The sequence below is a fragment of the Chlorocebus sabaeus genome, chromosome 17, assembly GCF_047675955.1.
Source record: "Chlorocebus sabaeus isolate Y175 chromosome 17, mChlSab1.0.hap1, whole genome shotgun sequence".
NCBI classification, from domain to species: Eukaryota; Metazoa; Chordata; class Mammalia; order Primates; family Cercopithecidae; genus Chlorocebus; species Chlorocebus sabaeus.
In genome coordinates, this window is record NC_132920.1 from 32,068,687 (window position 1) to 32,081,685 (window position 12,999).

General features: G+C 51.0%; 2 protein-coding genes across 3 annotated transcripts; one reads left to right on the top strand and one right to left on the bottom strand.

The window, feature by feature from the left end:
- Positions 1-243: 243 nt before the first annotated feature.
- On the top strand, positions 244-6,262 carry CFB (complement factor B). The gene is given in 19 exon segments (NM_001329959.1): positions 244-477; positions 565-798; positions 1,201-1,386; positions 1,542-1,601; positions 1,603-1,716; positions 1,937-2,038; positions 2,143-2,279; positions 2,549-2,687; positions 3,009-3,140; positions 3,415-3,516; positions 3,592-3,729; positions 4,226-4,323; positions 4,463-4,580; positions 4,796-4,946; positions 5,046-5,122; positions 5,321-5,421; positions 5,520-5,652; positions 5,734-5,783; positions 6,053-6,262. Coding segments are annotated over 19 exon segments (2,292 nt in total). The 5' UTR covers positions 244-413; the 3' UTR covers positions 6,209-6,262.
- A 143-nt stretch (positions 6,263-6,405) lies between these two features.
- Positions 6,406-12,996, bottom strand: NELFE (negative elongation factor complex member E). 2 transcript variants are annotated; one of them, XM_007973053.3, is made up of 11 exons: positions 12,799-12,996; positions 12,279-12,361; positions 10,831-10,900; positions 10,583-10,728; positions 9,410-9,484; positions 9,250-9,287; positions 8,723-9,084; positions 8,466-8,610; positions 8,248-8,302; positions 7,897-7,999; positions 6,406-6,576 (listed from the first exon to the last, which is right to left on the bottom strand). In XM_007973053.3, the coding sequence occupies exons 2-11, from the start codon at positions 12,351-12,353 to the stop codon at positions 6,479-6,481; spliced, it is 1,167 nt and encodes a 388-aa protein (XP_007971244.3). In that variant the 5' UTR covers positions 12,354-12,361; positions 12,799-12,996; the 3' UTR covers positions 6,406-6,478. The 2 variants fall into 2 exon arrangements, with proteins under 2 accessions (XP_007971244.3, XP_007971246.3); XM_007973055.3 differs by having other exon boundaries at positions 8,723-9,069; positions 12,799-12,912.
- Positions 12,997-12,999: the final 3 nt, after the last annotated feature.

A 12,999-nucleotide genomic window follows, 5' to 3' on the forward strand; every position in this document is an offset into this window, starting at 1 on the left:
CACAAGCAACAGGGGAGTGAGCTGGATCCTTATTTCTGGTCCCTAAGTGGGTGGTCTGGGCTTGTTGGGGAGGAGCTGAGGCCAGAGAGGAGGTACTGAAGGGGAGAGTCCTGGACCTTGGGCAGCAAAGGGTGGGACTTCTGCAGTTTCTGTTTCCTTGACTGGCAGCTCAGCGGGGCCCTCCCGCTTGGATGTTCCGGGAAAGTGATGTGGGTAGGACAGGCGGGGCAAGCTGCAGGTGCCAGAACACAGATTGCATAAAAGGCTGGGAGCTGGTGGGGGGCAGGGGAAGGGAATGTGACCAGGTCTAGGTCTGGAGTTTCAGCTTGGACACTGAGCTAAGCAGACAAGCAAAACAAGCCAGGACACGCCATCCTGCCCCAGGCCCAGCTTCTCTCCTGCCTTCTAACGCCATGGGGAGCAGTCTCAGCCCCCAGCTCTGCCTGATGCCCTTCATCTTGGGCCTCTTATCTGGAGGTAAGTGAGGGTAACCTTCCCTTCCTGCTGTCCCCAGCATCCCTCCTTGGCCTTTTGGGGCCAGGCTTCATCAGCCTTTCCCTTCAGGTGTGACCACCACTCCATTGTCTTCGGCCCGGCCTCAAGGATCCTGCTCTCTGGAGGGGGTAGAGATCAAAGGTGGCTCCTTCCGACTTCTCCAAGAGGGCCAGGCACTGGAGTACGTGTGTCCTTCTGGCTTCTACCCGTACCCTGTGCAGACACGTACCTGCAGATCCACGGGGTCCTGGAGCACCCTGCAGACTCAAGATCAAAAGACTGTCAAGAAGGCAGAGTGCAGAGGTTTGAGGGCAATGAGTGTGGGCAGTGGCCTAAGGGAGAAACAGGGCAGGTGGCAGCAAGGTCAGGACTAGGATGAGACTAGGCAGGGTGACAAGGTGGGCTGACCAGGAGTAGGAGCAGTTTTAGGGTTGTAGAGGGAAAGGAAGGAAAAAAAAAGGGGGAGTTAACCTTTAGTAAGCATTTACCCTGGGATTCCACGCAGCCCTGGAAGTCAAGAGAACACTCAGCAATGGGGAGGGAGGAGCAGCGGAAACCCCTATGGGTTGAAGGGTAGGTAAGATGCAGCTTCTGCGGGACTGGGAATGCTCTGTTTCTCAGTGACCTGGTCTCTGAGACCAGGAGGGAAACACTTAAGGCAGCCTTTCCCTCTTGATGACTTCTACTTCTCCCCTCTTCTCAAAGCAATCCGCTGTCCACGACCACAGGACTTCGAGAACGGGGAATACCGGCCCCGGTCTCCCTACTACAATGTGAGTGATGAGATCTCTTTCCACTGCTATGACGGTTACACTCTCCGGGGCTCTGCCAATCGCACCTGCCAAGTGAATGGCCGGTGGAGTGGGCAGACAGCGATCTGTGACAACGGAGGTGAGAAGCATCCTCTCCCCCCACATTGCTGTCTCCCTGACAGCGCCTAGCCTGAGGAGTGGGCATTTGCCCCCGGACACTGTAACTCTTGCTCTCTACCTTGCCCACGGGGCCTCAGGCTTCAGCGCTTACCTCCATGTCTCATGCCTTTGCAGCGGGGTACTGCTCCAACCCAGGCATCCCCATTGGCACAAGGAAGGTGGGCAGCCGGTACCCGCCTTGAAGACAGCATCACCTACCACTGCAGCCGGGGGCTTACCCTGCGTGGCTCCCAGCGGCGAACGTGTCAGGAAGGTGGCTCTTGGAGCGGGACGGAGCCTTCCTGCCAAGGTAACCCTTGACCTGTACCCCCAGGTCAGATCCTGATCTTGCATCCTACTGTCTTCTCTCCCCACCTCAACCCTGCTCTTTCCTCACTTCTTTTAAACCTCCCTCTAGAACTGTCTCACTTCTGAGCCTTTTCCACCCTGGAAACCCACAATCCCCTGTCTCTTTGGTCACTGTGTCCCTGACACTCCCAGACATTTGACCTCATTTCTGACTCTCTCAGACTCCTTCATGTACGACACCCCTCAAGAGGTGGCTGAAGCTTTCCTGTCTTCCCTGACGGAGACCATAGAAGGAGTCGATGCCGAGGATGGGCACAGCCCAGGTTTGAAGGCAGAGAGGGGAGGCAGGGCAGGGAACTGGGGGAAAATGCAGAAGGGACAAGATAATCATTCATGCTGGAGCCTGAGTCACTCTCCTGGCACCCAGGGGAACAACAGAAGCGGAGGATCATCATAGACCCTTCAGGCTCCATGAACATCTACCTGGTGCTAGATGGATCAGACAGCATTGGGGCCGGCAACTTCACAGGAGCCAAAAAGTGTCTAGTCAACTTAATTGAGAAGGTGGAGTCCTCCTATCCCTGAACTTGGGGGAATGGAATCTTGCTGATCTTCCAGGACTAGCTCCCTGATCATTCCAGCCCCTCTGAACCGCAGGGCCCCAGGAAAGTCTCCAGGTCCTATTCTGTCCTCCTTCCCTTGTACGTGATTCCTCCATGAACCTCAGTGCTTGAGCCTCTTCCTAAGAGCCTCCCTGTCCTAGCAACGTTGCTGAAGTCTCCCAATCACAGTATTCTACTTTCAATGCCATGGCGCCTTGTTCTCACCCACAGGTGGCAAGTTATGGTGTGAAGCCAAGATATGGTCTAGTGACATATGCCACATACCCCAGAATTTGGGTCAAAGTGTCTGAACAAGAGAGCAGTAATGCAGACTGGGTCACGAAGAGGCTCAATGAAATCAATTATGAAGGTCAGAGGTTAGGGAATGGTGGGAGGTTCACTTTGGGGTCAGGAGGTTCAGGAGTGTTGTGTGGAGGGGGTCATGAGACTACCTTGAGGGCAACAGGGGGACCACTTTGTAGTCAAAGGTTGGACAGCAGGGTCATTGGGCAATGGAGGTTAGTGGGAACCTGCTGAGGGCTGGAAGGGCCACTTTGTGGTCAAAGGGAAGTCCGTATGATGATTAACTTAAAAAGTTGAAAGATGTGAGATTTCAGTTGCAGATTGGTCTCTGGGGTTAAAAGATGGCTTGGAAGACCAGGTGAGGTGATGCTCTCTTCCCTCTCCACAGACCACAAGTTAAAGTCAGGGACTAACACCAAGAGGGCCCTCCAGGCAGTGTACAGCATGATGAGTTGGCCAGAGGACATCCCTCCTGAAGGCTGGAACCGCACCCGCCATGTCATCATCCTCATGACCGATGGTCAGAAGGGACCTCTCTCCTGTCCCAGCCTCCCCACCTTCTCAGACCAGCATGTGGCCCTTAAGTCCACTTGTAACACTATACCCATGGTTGGGGCCCTGAATGTGACTCATAACTGGCTGTTCATCTCTCCTGTGACCCTTCATAAAGAATTATTCCTAAAGCCCTGTGATCAACTACCTCTAACCCTTCCTCAACTTACCCTGCCACGTGTATCACTGCCTCTAGCCAATTTATCTTATCTCCTACCCTCATGGTCCTGTCTCTTCTGCAGGATTGCACAACATGGGCGGGGACCCAATTACTGTCATTGATGAGATCCGGGACTTGTTATACATCGGCAAGGATCGCAAAAACCCGAGGGAGGATTATCTGGGTGAGTAACCTGCCTAGGACCCAGCACCCTACTTCCTCAGGGCTTGGACCCTCATCCTTCCTTTTTCTCCCTCAGATGTCTATGTGTTTGGGGTTGGACCTTTGGTGGACCAAGTGAACATCAATGCTTTGGCTTCCAAGAAAGACAATGAGCAACATGTGTTCAAAGTCAAGGATATGGAAAACCTGGAAGACGTTTTCTTCCAAATGATTGGTAGGCAGATACAAGGGAATAAAGAATGCAACTCTCCTCAGGTTCCCCTGAAATAATTCATTCTTCCTCTACCCCTGAAGCTCTAGTTGCCTGGAAAGCCTTCTTCATTCCTCCTTCTCTACCTCAGTATCACTATTCTTGTTTCCTGGCACTGTTTGCTTCTTAACCTTAGAATCACAGAGTTCTAGGCACTTCAGAGATCTTTCTATTGTCCTACATTTGACACATGTGGAAACAAAGGCCAAAGGAGGTCAAGGGGCAGCAAGCTAGCAACAGGGCTGGGCTTGAAAACAGCCAGGCCTCTGAGAGCTTGATCCCAAGTTCTTTCCCTTTTCACTCCATCACAGCAGTTTTCTCCCAACACGAGGAAACAAATACCTGTGGCCTTTCCCTTTCTCCTTTTGGGCCTCTGCCCCCCATAGACTCCTACCCAAAGGCTGCTGCTGTTTGGGAATGAAGTGTTCCGAGTTTTCAGCACATTCTCCTTCTCTGCCAGATGAAAGCCAGTCTCTGAGTCTCTGTGGCATGGTTTGGGAACACAGCGCGGGTACCGATTACCACAAGCAACCATGGCAGGCCAAGATCTCAGTCACCGTAAGCACAGAATCCCGGTAGTGAGGACTTGGGGGAGGAAGAGGTCAAGGTGAAATGGGAGTAGGGGAAGGGCAAAATGGCCGTAAGAGATGGTGGTTTGTGAAAGTTGAGTTTTCCCTTTCTACTGTTCTGTTCCCAGCGCCCTTCGAAGGGACATGAGAGCTGTATGGGGGCTGTGGTGTCTGAGTACTTTGTGCTGACAGCAGCACATTGTTTTACTGTGGACGACAAGGAACACTCGATCAAGGTCAGCGTGGGTAAGGATGCAACTGAAGGTCCCGGGCTGCACCTACGCCCTCCAGGCAACACCTCCCACTTTCTACAGATCCCACACTCCACTCATCTGCAATGCAGCCCCATCCCTTGCACCCCACACCAGTCAGGGATGGGGAAGACTTGAAGTTAGGAATGACATGGGGCCAGAGGCAAGAAGCTGCCCACAAAGAGGTGGTACCTATTCTCCTACTTCAAGGGAAGAAGCGGGACCTGGAGATAGAAAAAGTCCTATTTCACCCCGACTACAACATTAGCGGGAAAAAAGAAGCAGGAATTCCTGAATTTTATGACTATGACGTTGCCCTGATCAAGCTCAAGAAAAAGTTGAATTATGACCCGACTATCAGGTGAGAGCATCCAGATCCCTGAGGAAAGGCTGGGAAAGGCTGGAGGACTGGGGTGAGGAGCAGGCCTAGTTTGCTGTTCTTTCTCCCTGTCCTTTATAGGCCCATTTGTCTCCCCTGCACCGAGGGAACAACTCGAGCTTTGAGGCTTCCTCCAACTACCACTTGCCAGCAACAGAGTAAGACATACTGGGGGGGAGGATAAGGATGAGATCCCGAGACAAGGGAGGCATGAGAGGGAGATGCAATAGGAAGAGACGATGCCTGGCCCAGAACCTAGCACTAGGAAGGGCTTAGGGGACATCTGCTGAGTGACAAAGTCAATAGGGAGATGACAGTGGTGGGAGCAGCTGAAGTGATGCAGTCTATTTGTCCAGAGGAAGAGCTGCTCCCTGCACAGGATATCAAAGCTCTGTTTGTGTCTGAGGAGGAGAAGAAGCTGACTCGGAAGGAGGTCTACATCAAGAATGGGGATAAGGTGAGAAATGGGCATCCTAAGGAGGCACTCTAGGCCCTAATCCTTCCTAAGCCACCTCTGTTCATTACCTTTCTCCATGCTTCCCACCTCCCCTACAGAAAGGCAGCTGTGAGAGAGATGCTCAATATGCCCCAGGCTATGACAAAGTCAAGGACATCTCGGAGGTGGTCACCCCTCGGTTCCTTTGTACTGGAGGAGTGAGTCCCTATGCTGACCCCAATACTTGTAGAGGTGAGAGAACGCTCTCTGGTTGTGCTCCAAATGCCCGAGGGCCAAGAGTCCTTTTCCCTACAGCTTCTCCTCTCCTTGCAGGTGATTCTGGCGGCCCCTTGATAGTTCACAAGAGAAGTCGTTTCATTCAAGTGAGTCCTCCCTTTCCTATCTGGGGAGATGCCAAGTGGTCAGCATGGGCCCCAAAGCAGGAAAGCTCAATGCACGTGGCTAGTAATTCGAGGTGGGCAGAGCCTGCCTCACTTTAGGACTGCATGTCTAGCCTGTGTGTGTCAAGAATGAGGCTGAGCTGGGTCCCTAGCCTGATTCCTTTAGGTCAGCTAAGACACAATCAGGAACAGTCATGCTTCCAGGATTAGGAATTCTATGAATGATTCATGGCACCCCACTGCCTCTGCAGGTTGGTGTAATCAGCTGGGGAGTAGTGGATGTCTGCAAAAACCAGAAGCGGCAAAAGCAGGTACCTGCTCACGCCCGAGACTTTCACGTCAACCTCTTCCAAGTGCTGCCCTGGCTGAAGGAGAAACTCCAAGATGAGGATTTGGGTTTTCTCTAAGGGGTTTCCTGCTGGACAGGGGCGCGGGATTGAATTAAAACAGCTGCGACAACACTTGTGTTCCAGATCCTTTTGGGGCAAGGGAGTGGGGAATGGGCACTGGCCATGTTGTTACACTGAGATCAAACCTGACACCCATTTTTAAAGGCTTAACCCCAATCCCAAGTGCTGAAAAACCAGAGGCTGAGGGAGATGTGTAAGCTTCTACCTCAGTGTTTTACTGAGACCAGCATTGGGGCATATGAGGCACAAGGAATCCAGCTCTGTTCCCTAGAAGCCATCCACAAGGTTTTCCTTGTAGACATCATCACTGTAGACAATCTGGGTCCTCTTGTCCCGGTGGCAACCCTTAGGGCTGTTCTGGACAGCTAGGGAGGGAGGAGAGGAACAGTTAAGGTCTAAAGGAGATCATAGATCAGACCCTGAGGCTGACTCCTGACCACCTCAGTCCTGGCTGCTGGCCCCTGGAAACCCAGTTTCCACGCTGCCCTCTGGTGGCCAGGATGGCCTGTCTTCCTTAGCTCCTTTGTGCCAACCCACGGCCAAGGAGAGTGTAAGTGGACATTTTGATGAATGTTTTGTTCTTAGAAAAATCCCAAATGTCATTGTTGAGACATATGAATGATATTAACCCACTACTTATAGTCAGTATGTCAGAAGCTAAAAACTAGAAAGCCTCTGTAGCCCTTTATTGACGTGCTGGTCAACTCTAGTTCCTTTCTTTTGCCTGAAAGGCCACTGTTGCTCTGAGTCCTTCTTTCTCCTCACTCCTTTCCCAGGAAAATCTACTTTCAGGTAAATGGGTTACTCATACTAAGGAATGCTACTAGCTCCACCAGAACTCATCCAGCATGTAGCTTTGGCCCTCACCATTCTCTCTCAAGCCTCTAGCTGTTTCTTCCCCTTCCTCTTTTCCTCCCTCCACCAGACATGTTACTCTCTTCACCCCATCCAAAGATTCCATGCCCACCACCCCTGACCTAGAGAGAATCTCTCCCACCCACTTCCCATCCTGTGATCTCTGTACCTTGACACTGCTGGCTACTCCCTCTTTCTCAAAGCATGTGTCCTTTCGCTTCAGTGGCCCAGGCCCCTCTGGTGCTGCTCCCAGCCCTCTGACCCCTCCTCCTGTCTCCTTTGCTAACGTTAGGCTCAACGTTAGCCTAACATGTCAGGAGAGCTGGAGACATGTGGGGCGTGAGGTGGACAGTCCTGTTTCCTAACATAGTCCCTGAGTATTCCTCAAGTCTAGTCCTGGGTCGTTTTTTTTCTCCGAAATCAGTCTCCCTCATGATCGCGGAGCCACCCTGTGATGCAGATGACTTAATCTATGTTTTCATTCCTTACCTCACACCTGAGTTCCAGATCCCTACTTTCAAATACTTACGAAATTCACTCTACTCCATTTCAAAATGAACAAGCCCCATGAGACACTCATCTTTCTCACTAATCTCACTCCAGCTCCCATTTTCTTCCTTGTTCCAGTCGCTGCTTTGGAAGCTGTTCTCAATCCTTTTCTCTCCTTTCTTTACCTCTAACTAACAGATGATCTGAAATTTTCCTTCCCATTCCCACAGCCTCTGCACACACTCTGACCTCGATAATCTCTAGGAAACCCAAGGATGTGTGGGGGAACCAAAAGGAGTGTGCTGTAGGGGAGAGGATGGGAAAGAAAATCCCATTCTTACCGAGGGAGCCCCAGACAGACTTGCCAGTAGCGGCATCCAGCATGGGCTGTTTCCGGGCTATGTTGACTTTGAGCTGTACAGACTCCACCTGGGTCCCGTTGAGCTAAAGCAGAAGAGGGGAGGCAGAGGATGGGGAGGAAAACATTACAGATAAACCAAAGAAGCTATTCCAGGAATTGCTATCCTAGGAGTAGACTGAATAAGGAATCTGAGAATGTAAGTTTTTCTGTGTGAATAGGGAGAGACTTTCTTTATCAAGAGGAACCAACTTCTTCCTGGCATCTAGTATTTTGATGAGAACACATGAGAACAGCAGAAGCGATGGGAAGAACAGATTTGCGAAGTTCCAACCTCAGCAACGGCCTGATCTGCTGACTCCATCTTTTCATAGGTGACGAAGGCACAGCTGGGATAAGAAAAAACAGGGTCAGTGGAGAGCCAAGGGGCTCTTCTGGACCCAACCAAACCCAGCGATCATAGGCGGCTGCCGGGAGGGCAGCTTCCTCCCTCAAGTCTCACACCCCAGGATTCGCCCAGGACTTCTCATCATGCCCTGTTGTCATCCTTACTTTCTGGGTGGGTCCATGGAGAGGTCAATGATGTTTCCAAAAGGAGAGAAGGCCCCACGGAGAAGGGTAGGCGTCATGTCTTCTCCGTATACATAGAGAGTATTCCCTTTCCTAGGGGCTCGCCGTTCAGGGAAGGAGTCCGACCCTTTGGGAGCAGGAATCACAGTCACAAGACATGGTCCATCCCACACTTCACTTGGTAGGACCCACATAAACCTCAGTTAAGGTCACCTTGACCTCCAGCCAAGATCACTCACTGCGGAAAGGACCCTCTCGGTCTCGGTCTCGGTCTCGATCCCGCTCCCGCTCCCGATCCCTGTCCCGTTCCCGGTCTCGATCTCGATCTCGATCTCGATCTCGATCCCGATCCCGATCCCGATCCCTGTCCCGCTCTCGGTCTCTGTCTCGATCCCGCTCCCGATCTCGGTCTCTGTCCCGGTTCCTCTCATGGCTGCGGTCCCGGCTGCGGCTTCGGGGAGGGGAGGCTGAGGAGTGGGCACCACTGCGTTCTTCATAGCTCCAGTCAAAGCTTCGAGGGGGACCATCACCAGCCCCTGGGCCCTCTGCCTCTTCTCCATCTGGCCCTAGTTCTCGAAGTCGATCGCTAGAAGACACAAAGCTGGGGAGATGCAGACTGAAGATCAAAGGGGGGTTTTACCTTTCCCCTCGGACCCTGTGGAGACTCAATATTCCCTCAATAGCACAGCTTCTACAGCCCAAACCTCCCAAGGACTCAGGCAATCAACCCCACCAAGTGGGCCCAGTCTTATCTCTACTCTCTAACCTCTCATACAGAGATTTCCTCTGGGGACGTCTAGATGACTGTAAAAGAGACCAAGAACAGTTAAGATGATTCCCAGTTGCTAACATGTGGTCCAAAATAAGTTAGTTTCTCATGTTCCTCCATCCCCAACCCCTCAGGGACAGAAATTAGAAGCCTTTACCTCTTGCAGGTCGTCATCAGCAGATATGCTCCTCTGGAACGGCTGGAAAGTGGGGACTGGTCCCTTCTCGGGGTCCTGGAGAGGTGAGAGACCTACCTCAGTGTGGAGCAGGAGGCTGCCCAACCATGGAACAGAGATGTTCCTCTTCCCTCACCCTCTTCTAGATTTCCTCTGATCTCTTCTTTCCTTTTAACACTATATACATTTCTTATTTGACTATGTGGTTTTATTTATTTGTTTTTATTTTTTGAGACAGGGTGTTGCTCTGTTGTCCAGGTTGGAGTGCAATAGTGCAATCATAGCTTGCTGCAGCCTTGACCTCCCAGGCTCAAGCAATCCTCCCACCTTAGCCTCCCTAGTAGCTGAGACTAGAGATGCGCTCTACTATGCTTGGCTAATTTCTGTATTTTTTTATTTTTTATTTTTTTTGTAGAGATAGGGTTTCACTATGTTGCCAGGGCTGGTCTCAAATTCCTGGCCTCAAGCAATCCTCCTACCTTGGCCTCCTAAAGTGCTCTAATTATAGGAATGAGCCACTGCCACACCTGCCATTGCAGCTTTTTGGTTTTGTTTTGAGATAGAGTCTTGCTCTGTCGCCCAGGGTGGAGTACAGTGGTGCGATCTCCACTCACTGCAACCTGTGCCTCCTAGGTTCAAGCGATTCTCTGGCCTCAGACTCCTCAGTAACTGGGACTATAGGCGTGCATCACCATGCCCTGCGAATTTTTGTTATGTTTAGTAGAGACGGGTTTCACCATATTGGCCAGGTTGGTCTCAAACTCCTAACCTCAAGTGATCTGCCCACCTTGGCCTCCCAAAGTGCTGGGATTATAGGCATGAGCCACCACGCCCAGCTGATACTTTTTATAAGTGACTTGATATGTTATATATTCAGTTTATTTGAACCTCTCTTGAATCTGATAACATTTTCTGCCCTTTCCATCCCTTAGAGCGACATATTCCAAGAGCTCCAATCCAAGGTGGATTAGAACTACAAAATTTGTAAAATGGAGAATTCAGGAGTCACCTAGTTTTTTCATTTTATATTTGAGAGGCGAAACTCAGAATGGTACAGCAATTTGCCAGTGCTTGAGTATGCATATTTTTCCCCAAACCCATCTACATTCCAACTTGGAGGGATGCCCTCTAAACAATCCTTCTGTTTGTGCCCACCTTTAACTTCCCCTCAAGGGTTCGAGAACGCTTGAAGCCTGAGTTCTTGGTCTCAGCCTTGATGGCACTGATGGCTCCTGATTTCACCAGCTGCTTTGCCTGCTCTGTTGCTGTGGCTGTGTCCACGACAGGCTGCTCTGATAGTGCTGGAGTGATAAGGGGAAGAGGCATTATGTTGACCAGGCCATGATGAAGGTCAGCCCCATGCTGCCCACTTCCAGTCCATCCCCATTTCCCCTGTCACTCACAGCGTTTGACACCGCCTTGGCTGGTTGTGCTGCTGCTACTTTGCTTCTTCAGAGCCAGCAATGCCTTTTTCTGGGAACAAGGGTGAGAGGAGAGAGGTCAGTGAGGGCCAGCCCCTAGCCGGTTCTTCTCCCAAGACCCCTGGGCACATCACTCCAGGGACCATCTTTCTTGATGTCCTCAGAGTGGTGCATTGATGTACTCTGCCTCTTGCCTCTGGTCCCCTAGATCATGTATGATGCCGGAAATTCCTAATCTAACCAAACCACGGAACCCAGAGGTTTTCCAGAGTGTTACATTTTTGAGGTTGAAGACAAAGAATTTGATCATGGACTAGAATCCTAGGATATAAGCTGCAAGTAAGTATAAGTCTATGTGCCTTTCCTGGAGGCTTCATCCATCTATTTCCTGCATATTGAATAAGGCCCAGACATGACTTTGTAACAGGGATATCCAGGAGGCTAAAGCATTGTTCCTATCCTCAAGAAGCTTATAGTCTGAGAAATAAAAATAAACTGAGTGAGTTAGCAATACGATAAGAGGTGCAGATTATTCATAGCTGAAAGCTAGTAAGATTTTCTGATGTTTAATGGCTATTAAACTAGGCCCTCCCCCGTATCTCTGCACGACACAGAGAGAAGAAGGGTATTTTAGAAAAAGAAGACAGGATGGCAAACATGCAGAGGTAAGAATGCTTTGGGAATGCATGTTTTGGGAGTAGTGAATAGTTCTACTTTACTAGACAAGGCTGCCAAACTAAGGTTTTGGGGCTTTGTTATATAGACAATGTGAAGCCATTTACGGTTTTTGAGAAACAGAGGGAGCAGAATTTTGTGTTTTCAATGGATCGTTTGACCAAGAGTGAAGAAGTCTGTTATAAAAACAAAAAGACTGAGAAATTTGTTGAGAGACCATTACAATGGCCCATGTGAATGTCAATAAAGCCCTGCTCGGGGGAATACACAATGGAGAATAAACAGGAAAAATTGCTTCAAAAGAAAAAACAAGAAGACTTGGCAAACGCTTGATTATGCAAATAGCGGAGAAGTCAGAGATGAGATTTTGAGTCCAAACGCGTGGCAGAATTGGTGTAGTCAATCTTACTTGGAAGATCAAGAATAGAAAGATGATAGCTCCAACTTTGGGTATCTGAAGTTTTTCAGTATGACACTGGATAGAACTGGAAAAACAAACTTGGGGATCATCAGCTCTTAGGTGGTACTAAAAGCCATTGGAAAGGAAGAAAATCCCATGGCCGATTGCACAGAAAAGACAGAAGGTCCACACTAGGGCTTGGGAAAGCCCACCTCTCGAAGCTACACTGTGAGGTGGGTGATATGTCTCTAGATACGGGCCAGAAAAACTTTCCCATTCGCTCACACTCACCCCAGATCTTCTCAGAGTGCAGAGTCTGTGAAAGGTTAGGCCATGTCCACACACAGTCCCTCACCTTTTTCTTGAGTTTGTTGAATTTCTTCTGCAGAGCCTCCTCTTCCTCGCTCAGTCCGGGGGGTATCACCAACATGGTGGCTCCTAGTTCAGGGGCAGGGCCCAAGACATCTTTCTCCCCTGTTACCACCCGGGGTTCACACGCCGTCCACACTGTACCCAACTCCACCCCTTCAGGTCTGCCTACTCTTGCCTTTGGCTTTCCCTACTCCTTGCTTAAACCAGGATGCTGTCCAAGCTCCCGCTGGTCGGGATCATCCAGCATTCCCTCCTGTCTCCAGGGATCACAGACACCAGCACCTCGAGGAACCATGTGGCTCAGGGAGGGACAAACACCCACTCCGTCGGCAAGACGATGGCACCCGACCCCCCTACCCTCGCTGGGGTAAGGACAGCCGCGGGGTTCGAACGGCAGAGAAGGCGGTGGAGCCAGCGTAGCGCCCTCAGAGCAACTCAAAGAGGAAGAAGAGAGAAAGGGCTATGAAAAAAGGGGCCGAAGAGTGAGAAGCAGAGGGCCTTACCTGAGGGGGCGGCAACCGCAGGCCCCACGGTCTCCGGCCGCGCCCGCGCTGGCCGCTGATAGCGGGCTCACAACGATGACGTAGCGAAGGGCGGAAAACGCGGTAACCAAGGCGGCCCCAGGCACGCACTTCCGCCCGGCCTTCCACCGGTCCAGGTCTGCCCCTCCGCAGCGATAGTTCACGCTCTCGGCGGGGCCGTGC